The sequence below is a fragment of the Leptonotus elevatus genome, chromosome 10 (assembly GCF_054856555.1).
Source record: "Leptonotus elevatus isolate MCC_2025b chromosome 10, RoL_Lele_1.0, whole genome shotgun sequence".
Lineage (NCBI taxonomy): Eukaryota > Metazoa > Chordata > Actinopteri > Syngnathiformes > Syngnathidae > Leptonotus > Leptonotus elevatus.
In genome coordinates this window covers 24,546,759-24,565,926 of record NC_141248.1, presented here as the reverse complement: position 1 = coordinate 24,565,926, position 19,168 = coordinate 24,546,759, and the positions used below count along the sequence as shown (strand labels likewise).

The window sequence follows — 19,168 nt, the reverse complement described above, 5'->3', positions numbered from 1 at the left end:
TAAAGCACTATTTAGGTGTTTGTGGCATCATTCATGGACAAAAAGAAGTGTCAAATTCACTAGAATGCATGAAATAATATCGTTTCACTAAAAGCTTGATTTCTCCGTATTTTGGTCCAACACAGGCGAAATTGGGTCAAACTAACCATTTTCTATTGTTGATTACTAAAGAACGGAATAAGGTAGAAACAAACTCTTTTTTTCTGATGAAAGATGAAAGTCCAATCTTTCATTTGGTAGTACGTGTGTTTCCATAGTCCAAACAGAACATTTTCTGTGGACCTTGAAAATCAGTCAAAATGCTTAAATCGGCTGGCACTGGCGGCATCCCTTTTCTGAAAACGTCTGGCAGTCAAAGAGTTAAGAAGAATTGATGTTTCATAATTAATCGATATCGGAGTAAAAGTGAATCGAAGCGAGTCGGGGAAAATCGAATCGAACTGAACTCTTGTGAATCAAAATCGAATCGATTGAGCAAATTAGAATCAATACCCAGCTCGACGATGTCCCAATTAATGGTAAACATTTAACAATTGTATGTTTATGGCCACAAGGCAGCTCTACATTTTAAGCATTAGCCACTCAGAAGCACTGATTGGCGAGTACCGATGACGACCTGCATTGGTACCGGGTCTGAAAAAGTGTTATGGAACATCCCCAGGCAGAAGATCTTGCCAAACGTGAGCCCGAAATGTACCCCCCCAAGTGCAGATTGCGCAACGGCACAGCCCGCCAGGTTGCTACTCGTGACGCATGCTAACCACGCGGCAGCAGTCGGCTTACGTGCTAGCGCGCGACAAGCGGTCTGTGATCTGGCAGGCCGGTCGCCTCGCCTCAGAGACGCCACTCGCGCCGTGGCCCAGCTTTCATCTTTTGGCGCACTTTCATCACCTGCCGCTCCCCATGTGGGCCCACCAGACACGGGGAATCTGCCGGCTGCCGCAAAAAGAAAGAAGAAGGGGGGGGGGGGGGGGGGGGGGTTGAGGGGGGAAGAAAAAAAAACTGGGGCATCAAAAGTCCCGCAGGCTTTGAGCTGCAACTTTTTTATGCATAATCAGAAATGAGGAAGATGGCGCAATGACAAAGAAAAGTCGTCAGAGAGACGGAGAACAAAACCGGAATAATAAATGTGACTGCGCCGCCGATAAAATAATAATAAAATGAAGTTGATGGCGCAGCTGAGCGTTTAGGGGCGAGCGAATGAGCGAGTGAGGGAGCAAAGAAGCGAGCGAGGGAGCGAGCGAGCGAGCGAGCGGTGCAGACAGAAGTTGAGCTTCCTTCCTCTTCCCTCCTTCGCTCCACATTCGGCCAAGATCTGGTCTGGAAGCGGCGAGGCGGCGACATGCTTTTTCTTCAGGCCATCTTGAAGAGACGGCTCCTCCTGCAGAAAGGTGAAACTCCCAACTTCATCCCCACCTGAAACTTTTGGGTTTTTATTTAGCATCCGTCCTCGGTGACGTCCTTCGCGTTTTCCCCAGGATCAAAAACTTGACGCAAAATTCATCATTTCTCCCCGCAAGTGATTATTTGGTTAAATATTGCATTTCAGCTTCTGTTCAGCCTTTTGGAGGTTTTGACTGACCTGCGTTTCCATGGCAACCTGCCGGCACGTCTTTCTTCTTCTGAAAGGTTTCGTCTTCAATATGTTATTTTTTCCTCGTGTTTTTTATATTGTGCTATTATTATTATTATTTTTTAATCATCAATTTCCTTTGCATTTCTTTGCGGTCGCGCCGGATCGAGCGACCCTTCGCGTCGGCGTTTGTCGTTTTTCTTCTGCGAGACCGTCGGCCCCCTTCTGATGATTTATTTATGGATTTGGGGGATCTCCGGCTTTGAAGTCAAGCCTGGAGACGGCAAGCAAAGAGACGAAAACGGGGACAGCGCGCCGCCTTTCGGGACCGCTCGTCATGATCACTCAGTCGCTTCTATCGTTTGTATTGATCAGCTGATTGACGGGTGTCGGTGTGATACTCGAGATGGTTGTCATCTCCAAAAACAAATTCCTTTCAGTCTCAAAATCTCTGGGACACCCGCAACTGTCCGCTTCAAACCAAAATGGCCGACTTCTTGAGACTTTTTTTTGTGGGTCTACTTATGATAGACATGCTTGCCAAATGTCATCTTGCTGAGTGGAACGGGCTTTTTGGGTCTGAAGCAAATGTTCAGAAAAAGGCCAGTTTGAAGCAAAATGACAAACGTCCTATGTTTTTTCAGGTTGTGGCTTCCTGAGACCAAATTGAATTTTACTACTTTTTTCTAAGCCAGTACGCACAACTGAGCCAATTCAACCTCAAACGGCTGCTTTGGACCAAAATGACGGCCCTCCTGAGTCATTTCAGGCATGACTTCTTGAGATTATTTTGTGGGTCTGTTCATGCTGGACACGTCTACCAAATTGCATCTTGCTAAGTGAAAAAAATTTAAATCCACAATTTGAGACAGTTGAACCAAAATGTCTGCTTTCAGCCAAAATGGCTGACTTCCTGTGTTTTTTCAGGCATGGTTTCTTGAGATTATTTTGTGGGTCTGTTCATGCTGGACACGTCTACCAAATTGCATCTTGCTAAGTGAAAAATTTTTAAATCCACAACTTGAAACAGTTGAACCAAAATGTCTGCTTTCAGCAAAAATGGCTGACTTCCTTTGTTTTTTCAGGCATGACTTCTTGAGATTATTTTGTGGGTCTGTTCATGCTGGACACGTCTACCAAATTGCATCTTGCTAAGTGAAACTGGCTTTGGGGAAAAAATTTTTTTAAATCCACAACTTGACACAGTTGAACCAAAATGTCTGCTTTCAGCCAAAATGGCTGACTTCCTGTGTTTTTTCAGGCATGACTTCTTGAGATTATTTTGTGGGTCTGTTCATGCTGGACACGTCTACCAAATTGCATCTTGCTAAGTGAAAAAATTTTAAATCCACAACTTGAGCCAGTTGAACCAAAATGTCTGCTTTCAGCCAAAATGGCTGACTTCCTGTGTTTTTTTCAGGCATGGTTTCTTGAGACTTTTTTTTCGTGGGTACATGTTTACCAACTTTCATGCCAAACTGAGTTTGGGGTGTGAATTTCTCCCAAATTCAGCAAATGTAATGCGAGAGGAGAATGAGAATGAGAAGTTCTGCTTCTGCGTGACAAACAAACATTTTGTTGAAAAGTTCATTGTGTCCTTCCCGAGTGAGTTTTGGTGCATCGTAACGAGGCGCGAGCGACGTTTGGCGCCGCCCAAACCACTTTGACGAAGCGGGAACGCTTCCTGTAGTGACGGAGCGCTTCTGAACGTGCTCGCTGTCCTATTTGCACATTTAGCATTTGTTGGCTAATTCCACATTTATTTATTGCATCTCCCGTTTACGTTTTCTCGCTTTTTATTTGTTGAGGCGACGAATGACACATTTTTGCTTGACCAATTTTTTTTTTGTGGGGGCTAATTTCATATTAATTTATCATGTTTGCTTGCTAAATGTTAATGAATGCTGGCTAATTTGAGATGTTTATTGGTTGATTTCAGATTATTATTATTATTATTATTTTACAAATTTCCTACTTATTTCTCATGATTGCAGGCTAATCTTTGTGTTAGCTTTACTGTCAAAAAACATCTCAGTTTTGCTTCGTTATTTCCTGACTGAATTTAAATGTATTCGTCATGCATGGTCAAGTTTTCCTTCAAATTCAATATTTGCTGTCAGATTTTATTTTGTTTGTTTTTCGGTTTTCTGACTACTTTACATTGATCTCAATTCACGTTTACTCACTGATTTCTCAATGACCCGATTCATCAAATTTGCTGTCTAAAAATGCACAAAATTTGGCTCACCTTTTTGTTGGCAAAATTCTCATGGTTTTTTTTGGTGGCGAGCTTCACACTCGTTGCAATTATTGGCAAAAGCCACGTTCGCTAGCTAATCAAATAATATTGTTTTTTTTCTGTTTTATATCACATCGAAGCAAGAATCCTGTTGATTTTTAAAACCAATTGTGAGGCAAAAAGCGGCGCATTGCGTTGCACTGCTCCGACCTTTTGTTGCTTCCCGTCCGCTTCCCGTCCCCTTCCCGAACCTTCGCCGCCTTCCTCTCACTAATGCAGATGCACCTCCTTTGATTTTGTCACGAGAGATTAATTAGCGCGTTAGGAGGAGGCTTATTTATACCGGTGGCCACCAGAGGGAAACAAGATGGAGGCCGAGGCAGACGGCAGCTAAAGAGAGACAAACAAAAAAGGAAATATGCAGAATTTCATTATTGAATGAATAACTGGTTAAATAAAAAGTCCACAAGGCCCGTTACGAGGTCACTTCTGCATGTTTTGGACTTCTTTGTATGCAGAAAATGACTTTTTTTTGCTACGTTTCCATTGTTAGCTTTAAATCTGTTTTCTGGCTAATGTAAGAATTTTGCTGTTTTTTTTCCTGGCTCGTTTCTTATGTTTGTTGCGTAAACCCACAAATGCCGACTTGGCACGTTTGCAGGCTAATTTCACGTCGTTCACAAAATGCACGACATTTTCTGGCTCTTTTCACATGCTCGTGTCTCATTTCTAATGTCCGCAGGCTAATGCCCAACGTCACGTTTGTATCGCGCACATAGCGTCCTCATCTTCATCTTCATCTTCATCTTCATCTTCATCAGCACCTCGCGCGCGCCCCCACGGGAGGTGATGCCGTCATTTGCCACTTCAAAGTTTCTTCGACGTAATCCTCCGAGTGCGGATTCATTTGCACTCGAATCCTTCAGAAGGAGAAAGACGGAGATAAGACCACCACCTCGGACCACCGCGCGTGTGTCTGTATACATGTAGCGTGCGTGTGTGTGTGTGTGTGTGTGTGTGTGTTTGTACGAGTGCGCCGACATGAGTCATTCTCAAGAGCGCTTAATTTCACTCCATCCTCCTCTGCTTCCCTCTGGGCTTTAATGCTTACACACGCGCACACGCACACACACGCACACACACGCACACACACACACACACACTTCACGTGCATACAGAGGTGGTGGTCTTATCTCGTAACCATGTATTTATTATAATTAAGCTTGCTAATTGCACATTTACTGGCTTTTTTTATTCATGTTTGACGGCTAAAGTCCCATTTGTGTGCTAATTTGTCATTTCTGTTGGCCCATTTGGCAAATGTATTTTTATACGTATGTTATTGTTTTCTGGCTAATGCTACATGTTTTCTTGCTCTACTTTTGTTGGCTAATCTTATGTTCTCTGGCAAATTTTTTCAATTTGCTGGGAAATTTTATATTTCGTTGGCTAATTAATCCTGTTCATGGCTAAAATCAAATGTTTTCTGATGAATGTTTGCTGGCTAACGTCACTTATTTATTGGCTAATTTCACATTTGCTGGCTAATTTTGAGGCTCATGTCGCATGTTTGCTGGCTAATTTCCTGCGTATGAAGGAAGCGGGAAAAGCGGCTGCGGGCGCGTTTTGTGTGAGTCAGACAGGATGCCGGCCAAGTGATGCTGATGCAAAGATGCAGAATGAACTTTTTTTTTTTTTTTTTTTTTTTTTTTTTTTTTAGCAAGACAAAAGTAGGTCAAGCAGAGGCGGGCGAGTAAGCTCTAAAAACAACTGACCAAAATACAGAGCGAGAGAGAGAGAGAGCGAGACAGAGCGTAAATAAGAAGCAGGCTTATTACGGACAACGCACACGCACACACGCACGTGCACACACGCACGCGCACGTCACTGTGTTTGTATATGCTTTCAAATATGTCTGTTTGCACGTGTGTCGACTTGCTGCTATGTTGATGCGACCGCTAGAAATAATTAAAGGTACAGTTGTCACTTCCCTTGCGCATGACTGCTGAAAGAGGATCTTGTTAAGCTGAAATGTCAAAAGTTAGCTGAGGGCTGCACCCTTGCATCCTCAAGTCTTCGAACCCTTGAATTCTCACACCCTTGCATCATCTCATCCTTGCATCCTTGCATTCTGGCCTCCTTATATCTTTACATCCTTATGTCCTGGAATCCTCCAAGCCTTACATTTGCACCCTGGCACCTCAAACCCTTCAATCGTCCTTTTCCTGCATTCCTCGCACCCTAGCGTACTATCGCCATCTCGTCCCCTTCTTCCTCAATTCCTCTCACCCTTGCATCCTCAAGTCTTCGAACCCTTGAATTCTCACACCCTTGCATCATCTCATCCTTGCTTCCTTGAATCCTTGCCTGGCACCTCAAATCCTTCAATCATCCTTTTCCTGCGTCCTCGCACCCGAGCGTACTATCGCCATCTCGTCCCCTTCTTCCTCAATTCCTCTCACCCTTGCATCCTCAAGTCTTCGAACCCTTGAATTCTCACACCCTTGCATCATCTCATCCTTGCTTCCTTGAATCCTTGCCTGGCACCTCAAACCCTTCAATCGTCCTTTTCCTGCGTCCTCGCACCCGAGCGTACTATCGCCATCTCGTCCCCTTCTTCCTCAATTCCTCTCACCCTTGCATCCTCATGCCCTCGCTCTCACACATCCTCAATTTGTTGCATCCTCTCACCCTTGCATCTTGACCTCCTCACCTCCTTTACGCCCTTAGATACAAGAATGCCCTCATCCTTGCCTCGTTCCTTTTCCCACATACTTGTCTCCTCTTTACATCCTGACATTTTTACCTCTCTCTCTCTCTCTCTCTCTCTCTCTCTCTCTCTCTCTCTCTCTCTCTCTCTCTTTCTCTTTAGAGGTTTAGAGCGGTAGTAACGTAAGCGCCAGTCATCTTTGATCATCAGCTTTTGGCTCCCCGAGCGCTCGACGGTCCACATCTCCTCCTCTCTCTCTCTCTCTCTCTCTTCCTCCCTTTCTCATTTACTCTCTCTCTCTCTCTCTCTCTCTCTCTCTCTGTCTGCGCTCGTCCTCTCCACTCTCCCAGCAGTGTGCGAGTGTCTCTGTGTGGCTGTGGACGCGGCAGTTGATCTCCTCCATGTCTGCGGTCATGTTTTGTGGTTTGCGGAGGGACGTCGGGGCCAGCGGTGGCGGTGAGTGCGACGAGCGTTGAAGGGAGGAAGGAAGGAAGGAAGGAAGGGGAGTTTTTTGTGGTGCTGGCGAGCAAAAGCTGCAGGTGGCGCCATGGAGCGCAGGTTGATAGAATGGCAGCAACGATGTTAAACGATATCGGTTGGGGAATTTATTTTCAGTGCTCCACGCCTGCAGGGGGCAGTCTAGCTTACATGGCATTGATGCCAGGAAGAGTGCAGAAAAGTCAAGAACCACTAGAGGGAGACACTAATCAGAGATCCGTTTGTTTGAAGTTACGGTATTCCGTAAATGTTTTGGGTAATTTCTGGTGTTTTTTTGGCTCATTCCAAATATTTGTGAGCTAAAGCCGAATGTTTGTTGTCTTATATTTGTCATGTTTTCCAGGCTAATGCCTTTTCTAATGTCTTAGCTAATTCCACATGATTGCTGGCTGATTTCACAAGTTGGCTAATTTTTTTATGTGTTTTGTCTCATTTCCCATGTTTGCTGGATCATTTCTCATGTTTTTTTTTTGGTGCCACGTTTTCACGTTTGCTGATTTCAAATTTCTACTGACTTATTTTTCACGTTTGCAAACTTATTTCCCATGCGTGCTGACTAATGTGTCCGATTTTCTGTCTAATTCCACAGTTGTTTTATTAGTTTCTCTTTATGTTGGCTCACTTCCTGTTTGCTGTCCAATTCCACATTTTCTGACTATACTACCGCATATTTTCGGGCTATTTTCGACATATATTTCTGGCAAAGGACATTTTCTGTCTAGCTCATTTTCTATTTACTGTTCTCGTCAACAACAACAACAACAACAACTTTAGCACTGCTAAATTAACCTTTTTCATTACACAAATGCACCACATGGTCTTTTTTTTTAATTTTTTTTAAGCAACTCTTATTAAAATGGGAGTGGCCGAAGTGACCGGTCAAGTTTGCAACAGGTGCGGTGCAAATATTGTGTTTCCGCTCGTGTCGGTTGAACGTCTGCGCGACGCCTGCGGCTGCTGAAGAGCAGATGTTTTGCTGCTTCTGTTGCCTTCGCTATGTCAAATGTCAGCGTTGAAGCGGAGTCTTTTTTTTTTCTATTTTCTTTCTATTGTGATCATTGTGAATATGCCAAACTTAACCTGCATGTGGACATAAGTTGGGTTTGTGGTCGGCTAATATGAGCATTGAAAGTGTTGTGGTTTGATTTTTTATTTATTATTATTTTTTTTTATTATTATTTTTTTTTTATTTGTTTTGTTTTGTCTGCGTCATCTGTTGTCCTTCCCTTGTCTCGTCAAGCTTGATGTGATCCACCTGTGTTTGCCCGACCGACCTTCGTGCGTCAACCAATCAGTGCACCCCCCCCCCTCCCCCCCCCGGCCACTCGTGTCTTGCCCAGGTGCGTCTCGTCTCGTCTAATCAGAGTTAGCGTATATACGGAAGCAAGTTGCGTCATCTTCCCGAGCGCTTTCTGGAAGCCCGAAGAGGAGCCGCGAGTCACGAAATAAATTAGAAACAATAAGCTAATTAAACTGTGGAGCAAGCAAAACAGGCTCACTGAACTGTATCTAACCTATTTTCATTTGTTCTTGTCTAAAAAAAAAACAAAAAAAAAACATTGAGACTTTCAGTCTTGAGGCACCGTAATGCTGAATATGTCCCGCGGAGGAGTTTTACAACACACGAGATTTATTCTCCATCCGTTTTCAAAATGTTTAACTGATTAGTAGTGTGTAAAAATAACAGCAAATGCGTGGACAGACAAATAATACCCATTTGTGGAACAAATGTGAAATTGACCATATTTGGACAGGTGAGGTTTTCCGCCCAACGGTGACGTTTTGATAAATAGCATGCAATCAGCCTGCACGGCGTTGCTTGAGAAAGTACGGACAAGCTCAGCAATTTTCCGCAACGCCGACGTCTCACTTGCGGGGCTTGCCAAGTCATTAATTTCACTAAGTTTTGAACTACATTCACCCAAAAAGTAGTGTTGGAAATCATTTCTCTGATTTCTGCGTGTTCAAATAAATTCAAAGTTGAAATCTTGTGGAGAAGTTTTGCTAGCTTTATTTCAGATTCTGAAAGCCACTTGGAGTTACTGCTCAATCATGCAGCTCACCCACAAATGTGTTCTTCTCAAAGTTCATGCATGCATATATACAGAAAACGTTCCCACCCCCTTCATTGACAAAGAAGTACCTTTTGGTCTATCAGAACATGTGACATTTCCTGTCAAAACAAGTCTACACACCCCCTCTCCTTATCTTAAACACTTCCTCAAGGATGTGGGCAAACACCTTGCCCCCGCCACCTCCCTGCACCAGGGACCCCCCATAAAACCCCACACAGAGCACAGCCCCCGAGGAAGAGACTGTGCCCCCCCCCCCCCCCCTTTGATCTTGTCCTGTCAGCAGAGTGAAATACAATCAGGCCATCTCCCATTGAGTTCTTTCAGTCCTTAACAGATGTGAGGTAAATTATTGGCTTCCTAGATAAACTATTGAACTCTGTAGCAGCTTCGCACCAGAGATTCCCGCATATCTGCCCTGTAGATTATTCAGATTAAGTCAGACACCTCACTTCCTTAGGGGGAAAAACAGACCACATTCTACTAACATATGGGAACAGTTGTATTTATCTAACTAAAATCAAAAACACTTTGAAGAATATATATTGAAACAGAAAAACAACGTTAATAATCCAACAGTAGCAATATACTTTTTTTGTCACAGAGAACAAATATCCAGCTTCAACAAAATAGCAGTGCTACGCTAACAATACTAAGCTAGCGTTACTAAGCTAGCATTAACACTGTCAACAAGCCGACGTTAGCCACAGCTGCTAGCATAACTTGGTAGCATGGCTTATTTGAAATACTGTAAGAGAGTGTTATTAGTTTGAAGTTGTATTTTTGAGGACGTACAATCAACGAGAATCAAAAAAGAGGTGATAAACATACTTAGCTTAATGAGCAACATTCCGTAGCAGCGTCTACTGAACACTGTGTGCCTTTTTGGTAGTACATTTTTTTGTTGTGTTTCAAGAGCGGCAACGTGCAACATCATCTCAACTCTGGATTGTCCTTTAGCGCAATTCCCGCGCTCGCTCGTCGACCGGCGACACGTTTGCCGTTCCGCTCTCTTGCGCTAAGCCTCCCGAGTAATGTCGCATCTGAACATTTACCAACACGGCACAGATCCGCGTGAGCAGCCGCTCTCCGCGATGAATATTAAAGCATCACAGACGAGACGACTGGCGGACGATGAACACCTGCACGCCGTCGCGGCTATCGAACAAAAGATGCCAAGTGTGCCATTATTTGACTAATTAAAGTGAAAAGCAACATTATTCTTCATATATTTACAGGCCGGGTCCTTCTCGGCATGCTCATGTTTTGAATTTGTGTCGAGAATGATTTGATTGATTTATTTGACTGACAAATCATTTCTTTCGTCGGTTTATCCTGTTTGGGTGACCTGCTCGATATTTCATCATTTTATGATACAATGCAAATCGAGTTTCGAAGTTTCATGTATTATTAGAATTTTACAAAAAAAAAATAAGGCCAACAGAGTACATTTAAAAGTATACAAAAAATGTTTCTACATTTTCAAACGGATCCATTTTGACCCGAGATGTAACAGGAGGATTAAACAAATACTTTATGCAAATGCGCAAGACTGAACAGTGCAAAGAAACAAATTTGAGTTGAGCGTTGAGGCGGTTAGTTAGGAAGGAAGCGGTCTCTCCTTTGGTCTCTTGAGGCCTCCCTGATTTTATGTTTTTTGGATTTGTTGGGGTCTGGATGTTTCTTGGGCTGGGGAGGAGTTCTGGTGGGGGGTGTCTGGTCGGTGCTGGATTTCACCTTCCTTGGTTTTCTTTGGTCCTTCCTCGGGTCTCCTGGTGTTCGGTTTAGGTGAACGGTATGAGATTTTTTCTAATAGGTTTTCTGGTGAGCTAACAAATACACGCACGCACGCACGCACGCACATACACATACTCACCCACACACACACACACACAAAAAAAAAAAAAATATATATATATATATATATATATATTAAAATAAAATAAAAAGAGCAATGATGATGACATTTCCGAATGAACAATACTGAGCTCTTAGGAAAAAAAAGAAAAAAAAAAGGAAGGAAGCGTTAAGTCAGGTAGTCGGGTACACTGTAAAAAAAACAAAAACGCAACTTGTGTTTCATGGCCTAAAACAGTCATTTAAGTGCCATCAAATGTAAATAACTGACCTTCATGGCAACAATGTTAGCGCAACAAAGCAAGCCAGTTTTTATTTCTATCTTGAAGTTAGGCTTCAATAGAAGGTTGTGTAACTTTTATTTATTTGGAATGAAAATGGGGCTTCAAATATCCAAGTTTGTTGCCTTGAAATTTGAAGTTCAGACTTTTTTTCTTTTTTTCTACACGACAGGTTGTTGTTGGTTAGTACAGTAGTTATTTGGGAAGTTGGTCAGGTAGTTTAGGGAGGTCAGTCTTCGGTCACTTGGTAGGTAAGTAGCAAAGTGAGTACTGAACTGTAGATCATGGGTAGGTACTGTAGTTAGTTGGCTTGTTAATGGGTGGTCAGGTAGGGTAGGTAGGCATATTTTTAGGTGGCTACTAGTTAGGAAAGTAGGTAGGTGGGTAGCTAGCCTACTTTGAATGTGTTCCGTTGGGAGCTGATGGAGCGGCGCCAGCGAAGCGGACTTGAGTGGGCATGAGCGAGGTTATTAACCAAACGAGCGCCATCCTATTTCGTGCGCCGGCGAGCATAGCGGGAGCAAAACGAGTCAAACGGGCTGATGGCTCCTTTTTTGGTCGCACTTTGACGTCGGCGCACACAAACAAACGCTCGCTCGCTCGCTCGCTCGGCCTCGGGGGAAATCCGGCCCGATCGATAGATAGCGAGCCGGCAGCCGAGCTCGGCCGCTAATGTGCTCGTTTGACGGCGTGACGCGCGGAGTCGCAAAGTCGTGCTAATGCGGACACTCACACCTTCACATTCGTACAACCTCTCATCCTCGCATCCTCAATCCTTGCACCCTCACCTTATCACATCCTGGCATCCATGCGTCCATCCTTTTTTTTTCTTTTCTTTTATTTTTTATTTCATTTTTTTTCTTTTGTTTAATAAAGAGCTCAGTATTGTTCATTCGGAAATGTCATCATTATTGCTCTTCATTTTATTTTATTTTTTTTGTTTTTGTTTTTTTTATTATTTTTATTTTTTTATTTTTTATTTTTTTTATTTTTTTTGTGTGTGTGTGGGTGAGAATGTGTATGTGCGTGCGCGCGTGTGTGCGTGCGTGCGTGCGTGCATTCGCCAGCTCACCAAAAAAAAAACATCAGAAAAAATCCCATACCGTTCACCCAAACCGAACACCGCCGTCAGGAGACCCGAGGAAGGACCAAAGAAAACCAAGGAAGGCGAAATCCACCACCGACCAGACACCCCCCACCAGAACTCCTCCCCAGCCCAAGAAACATCCAGACCCCAACAAATCCAAAAAACATAAAATCAGGGAGGCCTCAAGAGACCGAAGGAGAGACGGAGAAAAGGAAGGAAGGACAGACGAAGCCGCGTGAGATCCATGTGTCCATCCTTTCGTCATCTTCTCCCATTTTTCCATCCTTTAATCCTCACATCCTCACTTCCTCATCTCCTTCCATCCTTCCTTCATTCCTTCCACACATCCTTGTATACTGACAAACTCCCATTCTTCCACCCTCATCTCTACTTCCTTCCTCGCTTCCTTCCTTCTGTACTTAAATGCTTGCGTCCTCCTCACATGCTTAAAAATGTCCATCCTTGCACCCTTCGATTGTGACATCTCCACTTCCTCGTCTCCTCGCACCCTTCGGTCCTTCTATTCTCACGAAGTTTCTTTTACATCCTCCCATTCTCTCACCCTCCTTCGGACGCGTCCATGTTTGCGGCCAGGAGGCCCGACTTGAACGCCGCTGACGATGGTTGCTGCGCTGTGAAGTCATCCAGATGTTTGTCCCTCGCTCCAGTGCGGCGGCAAGACGAAAAGTCAAGAATGCGAGAATGTCGGCTCGCGTGTTTTGTTTTTCATGACCGTTGGCCAGCTAAGCGACTCTTTGAAGCTTTTCTTCCTTCTTACTAACTTTCCCGCATGTTCAGCACTGACACCGTCGGTTCCAGATGTGTGACACCGTTGGTTCCAGATGTGTGACACCGTTGGTTCCAGATGTGTGACACCGTTGGTTCCAGATGTGTGACACCGTTGGTTCCAGATGTGTGACACCGTTGGTTCCAGATGTGTGACACCGTTGATTCCAGATGTGTGACACCGTTGGTTCCAGATGTGTGACACCGTTGGTTCCAGATGTGTGACACCGTTGGTTCCAGATGTGTGACACCGTTGGTTCCAGATGTGTGACACCGTTGGTTCCAGATGTGTGACACCGTTGGTTCCAGATGTGTGACACCGTTGATTCCAGATGTGTGACACCGTTGGTTCCAGATGTGTGACACCGTTGATTCCAGATGTGTGACACCGTTGGTTCCAGATGTGTGACACCGTTGATTCCAGATGTGTGACACCGTTGGTTCCAGATGTGTGACACCGTTGATTCCAGATGTGTGACACCGTTGGTTCCAGATGTGTGACACCGTTGGTTCCAGATGTGACACGCGCACACTAAAATAACAACATGTGATCAGCATCGGTGACGCGCCCCGCGACATCCAACAGCCTGAACTCAAAGACCCCCCCGCCATCCCCCCCCCCAACCCTCATTCTGACACATCAGGCTGCAATTAAGCACAACACAAAAGCCATTAAGCTTCTTAATTACTGCTTGTTCTTTCCATTGGTCTGCTTACGTGGGCGGCGCACGTCTCACAGGAGGGCGCGCACGCGCACGCGCACGTGTGCGTGCGTTAGTGTGAGTTAACCACGGTGCCGCTTTGTGTGGACGCTGGCTAATTACATGTCGCTTTGGCCGCTTTCAGCATCATAATGACTGCAATCAGGCGCCTTCGCCTTCAGGTGGCGCTTGTGCTTTGTGTGTGCGTTCATGGGAAGAATTTTGAATACTTCGACAAGTATTGCATAAAACAAATACTTTTTTATTCAAGCTGTTGTGTTATTTCCTTGCAGATCAGGTGGAAAATTCATTGGTGGGACTTGAGGGCGAAAACGTAATTTTGATGTTGGGGATGGAAGCATTCAAGGATTTCAAGAGGTTATATTGCGAGGATGTAAGGATTCGAGGACGCAAGGAAGCGAGGATGTAATTATTTGAAGTCATGAGGGTGCGAGGGTGCGAGGATGTGTAGAGGGTGACATTTTTGGGGATATAAGGATGGGACGATGATGTGAGGATATGAAGATCCAAGAATGGAAGTTTTTGAAGATACAATGTAAAGGGTGCGAGGATGCGAGGATGTAAGAATGGAAGATGTAAAGAAAAGTCTCATTAGCGTGCAAGTGTAATTTATGACGCGGTCAGCGACGGCCCTCATTCGAATATGAGATCCATTTCATAATGAGTTCAAGCGAAGAATATTAAGCGACAATTTGTGAGCTTTTTGCGCTTTTTCTCGCTGCCGTTAATCCTCGCACGCGATGACGTACGCTTAAGCCGCTTTGAAGGCTTCCCGCCGCTGAGAAGCGCTACAAAAAAAAATGAACGTTCAAATCGAAAAAGACACATTTGAGCGTTTGGCCTTTGCGAACCGACCGCCGCTCACGTGATCATGTAGCGGGTAAACTAGGACACGGAACGTCATCGGCGTGACCGCGCATCATGGCGCCGATCACGTAGTATGTAAGCGTGCCTCCTTACGCCTTGTTGTTGTCGTCGTGTGCAGATGATGGACCGTATGGAAAGACGAAGGACGTCTCCGGACCGGAACACAGCGCCGCCTCAAGGAGACACAGCATACCAGGCACGGAGCTCGACTGTACTGAATGCAATGTTGCGCACTATATTATATGCATCATCATCATCATCGCATGCAGTACTTACGGACTGTATAACATACAGAATATGACGCTGTTTATTATTTACATGTACATCATTATGCATGACATAATAATCGTCATAACACATTTTAATATACATCACGACACACTATATAATCCACAACATGGCACAGCCAGGCAACTATAATGTCGATAACGTGACGCTATATCATACACATCATGAAAATAGTGCACTGTATTTATCACGACTTGCTATATATATATATCATGGTACTCCATATACGATACACGTTTTGGCACAGCATACGAGCATGTAGTACAACAATATTGTATATAATGTCACACTATATTTATTCATAAATATCATCAAAGAGAGGTTTAGTATCTACTTCTCGGCAAACTTTTTTCACAGATGTGACATCACTTCCTGTCCCTTCACTTCCGGTCTAAGTCCCGCCCCCCGCTTCTAGCCTGGCCGTTTTACCCAAATATGGGCACATTTCCCACGACGTCATACTTCCGGTGGCTGAACATGTCCTGTTTAGACCCCGCCCCCTATGCCCGAATATGGACTTCCTACACACTCTTTAACAGACACGTTAATGCCAGGCATGTCGCAACACGAATCGTGAATAGAATAGATACATTTGTCATACTATATTATATACTGTACACATCATTCATGACACACTATAATACATGTTTATACATCAGTTACACATCGCGACACGCGAGAACACACATTCCAACACATCTGCATCAGTGTGTGTGTGCGTGTATGAGCAGGATGTGGAGAATTAATCTCTTCATAAGTGCACTCCAGTTTTATGCAAATATGACACCTAGTGTGATTCATTAGTGAACACGCGCTTCCGCAGTGTGTGTTTGCGCGTGTGTGTGTTTTGGGGTGTGAAGCACCTCACTGAACCTGAGTGTCGCCTCGGGGTTTGAGCAAATTTTGCTAATCTATCACGGCAACGCTCCATCTCACCTGTTGTTTTTATACGTTTGTGTGTGCGTGTTGTGTTTATGTGTATGTCTGTGTGCGTGTTTGTCTTTGTCCGCGCGTGTGCGCATTTTGCTTAGAAGCCCTGCGGGGGGTGACGATGGTGGAGCTGGTGAAGAAGGAAGGCAGCACGCTGGGCCTGACCATCTCGGGCGGGACGGACAAGGACGGCAAGCCGCGGGTGTCCAACCTGCGGCCCGGCGGGCTGGCCGCTCGGTACGTACGAGAGCGCGCGCGTGCGCGCGTGCGTGCGTGCTTGAGAGCGAGCGGCGCTGACATGACGGTTGTTGCGGCCGGCAGGAGCGACCAGCTGAACGTGGGCGACTACATCAAGTCCGTCAACGGCATCAACTTGACCAAATTGCGGCACGAGGAGATCATCAGCCTCCTCAAGAACGTCGGAGAGCGAGTCCTGCTGGAGGTGGAGTACGAGCTGCCGCCCACAGGTGCGCACAACGCACCTTTGGCCATCAGGGGGGGCGGGGGGGCAAATTCATTTCAATTCATTTCAATTCATTTAATGCATGAGCATTTGGGGTTGATATTTCATGGGAGTATTTTTTTTTATGATATTAACCGGAAGGACGTTTGAAAGTGTGTCACTCGGACGTGACGTCATCGAGCAGCAGCCAATAGAAAAGCACCTTCAGACGATGTAGGAGTGCAGCACAACCGACACAATGTGTTTGTTATCTTCCTGCGTGAGTTCATGCTTTTAACTGGTTTCAAATGGTGAGTGTGCAAGCAAGGAAAAAAGGTCACAGTGACTTTTTGTGTGCCAGATCTTAATGGGTGGTAATTATTGATTCTTCTAATGCTCAATGACAGCGACATTTTCCCTCCCCTTTTCATTTTTATAAATTTGCTTTTGATTCACTGAAATGTCTTCTTTTTTTTTTTTATTCAATTTTCATAGCACCAGACAGCACGTCAGGCGTGATCTCCAAGACAATCGACATCTGCTTGCACAAAGAAGGGAGCAGCTTTGGCTTCGTGGTGAGAGGTAAAGCATCAACAGGCCCAAGAAAGAAGTGTAAAAAAAAAAAAAAAAAAAGAAGCAAAATGATGCTAAGCTAACAGCTAGCTACACGCTCCCAGTTGTTGCTTCATGTTTGCTCATTGTCGTGTAAGCTACGTTAGCTTAGCATCTCGATTAGTTTGGTCTGAAGTCACCTTTCTCTTCCCAGGCGGCATCCACGAAGACTGGCACAAGTCGCGCCCCCTGGTGGTCACGTACGTGCGGCCCGGAGGCCCCGCAGACAGGTAACGACTGTTGCATATAAACACGATATAAACACGATATAAACACGATATAAACACGATGAACGCGATGTCATTCATAAGGAGGAGAAGAAGAAGAATGCGCAAGTATGGCCACCATCTTGTTCCTCCTCAGATTCCAACCGGATGACACTGCAAGCTATTTTTACTCTGCCGTGGCTTTGAAAGAAAAGCTTAAGTGGGGCAGCAGTCGCAGAAAAAAGATGAAAATAGGATTCTTTAAAAAGTGAATCGATGCTTCTTATTTTCGTGTGTTCGTGGATAAAAACACATACTTTGTTTTTGATGTCTGTTGGTCTATGTTGTCTGTTCTTCATGTTTTTGATGTCACTCTTTGATGCGTCCTTTACACGTATGTCTTTGTGCTTTACATGTCTTTGATGTTCATTTCGCTACCAAAAGGTTGTCTTTGTGTCCTTAGATCCTTGTCTTGAAATGGTCTTTTTTTTATTCCACGTGTCTTTGATGGCTGTTTCATGCTTCTTTCATGTTTGCATGTTTCTTTGGCTTTTCGTGTGTTTTTGACGTAGACCTTTTTTTTATGCACGTTTTTACACCATTGTTTTTCATGTGTCTTATTTTCCCGTGTGTGTGACGTCAACCTGCTTAATGCGTCTTTAGTGACTGTTTATCCACCTTTACATATTTTTTTCCGCCTTTGATATCCGTTTTCTATGTGTGCAGCTTTGTCTGTCGTCGTTCCTCGTCGCGGTCTTCCACAAAGCACAGGTTGCGTTTCATGAACATCAAAGACCATGTAGCGCTTAACAACGCCGACATCCATTTTTTTTTTATAAACATTAAAGACAGCGTCGTCCTTTACAAAGCCAACTGTCCTCAGCAGAGCGTTTTTCCACCTGGCCGCCGTTCCTCAAGAGTGACCCGAGCATCAAAGACACGGCTTTCGCCGCCGCCGCCGCCTCGCTATCTCCCCCCCCTCAGAGTCCGCGCAGCCCCGGGCTCAGTTAAGCAAGGAAAATTGCCTCCAAAAAATGTGGGTCAGCCTGGAGGAAATGAGGCGTTCACGCTGCTTTATATCCCATTTATGTGCCAGTCGCAGGCAAGTTAATCCTCACTTTCACACAGCGCAGTCTTTAAGAGTTCTTCCGGCGTTGATGAGAAAAAGGCTTAAAAGTGTTGGGACCAGCGAGTCAAGTGGGAGCGGCCATGACATACATCTGCTGACTGCACTGAGGACGGCAATTGTGAGAAACATCTCCGCTGCAAAACGTTTATTTATTTATTTATTTATTTATTTATTCAGCCCCTGAGGCCGGTTTGACTCAGCAACATCGATTTTTGGTAGGCGTGTCTATCTTGAGTTGACTCAACAAAAGTCTCAGGAAGCCGCGATGGAAGTCCGCCATTTTAGTTTCAAGCAGACAATTTCAGCCCACGTTGGTCGTTCCGCCTGGATTTTCAGCCGCTGAAGACGTTTGACTTAGCAACATGAAATTTGGTAGAATTTTTTTTACCAAGAGTAGACCCACAAAAAAAAAAGTCTCAAGAAGCCATATCTGAAAAGACGCAGGGAACTCAAAGCAGACATTTTACGGTCAAATTGACAAATTTTCTTCATGAGGTCAAAAATTCAGCCCTCAAAGCCATTTTTACTTAGCAACATGAAATTTGGTAGACGTGTCTGCCACGAGTAGACCCACAAAAAAGTCTCAAGGAGTCATGGCTGAAAAGCTACAGGAAGTCTTGTTGTCTTGAAAAGGTCATGCTGGCTGTGAGACTAACTCTGAGAAAAGTTGTCCGATTGCTCCTAATTGTCTCGTGTCTCGTGTGTGCAGGGAGGGCACCCTTCGTCCCGGCGACCGCCTGCTGACGGTGGACGGCGTGCCGCTGCACAACGCCAGCCACAGTGACGCCCTTAGCGTGTTGGCTCTGTGCGGACAGGAAGCTCTGTTCCACGTCGAGTATGATGTCACTATCATCGGTGCGTGCACACAC

The 19,168-nt window shown here is 44.8% G+C and overlaps 1 protein-coding gene across 8 annotated transcripts in view; it reads left to right on the top strand.

Moving 5' to 3' along the window:
• Positions 1-19,168, top strand: part of grip2b (glutamate receptor interacting protein 2b) — a 63,160-nt gene that overhangs the window by 26,269 nt on the left and 17,723 nt on the right. For 3 of the 8 annotated variants that reach the window (XM_086086810.1, XM_086086807.1, XM_086086806.1), the window contains exons 2-7: positions 14,811-14,888; positions 16,012-16,147; positions 16,232-16,377; positions 16,848-16,934; positions 17,119-17,194; positions 19,009-19,154. In XM_086086810.1, the coding sequence (XP_085942936.1) occupies positions 14,811-14,888; positions 16,012-16,147; positions 16,232-16,377; positions 16,848-16,934; positions 17,119-17,194; positions 19,009-19,154 (669 nt within the window). Of the gene's footprint in view, positions 1-1,318; positions 1,392-6,787; positions 6,979-14,810; positions 14,889-16,011; positions 16,148-16,231; positions 16,378-16,847; positions 16,935-17,118; positions 17,195-19,008; positions 19,155-19,168 lie in introns of those variants that run through there. The other 5 variants (XM_086086812.1, XM_086086808.1, XM_086086811.1 and 2 more) reach the window with 4 other exon arrangements.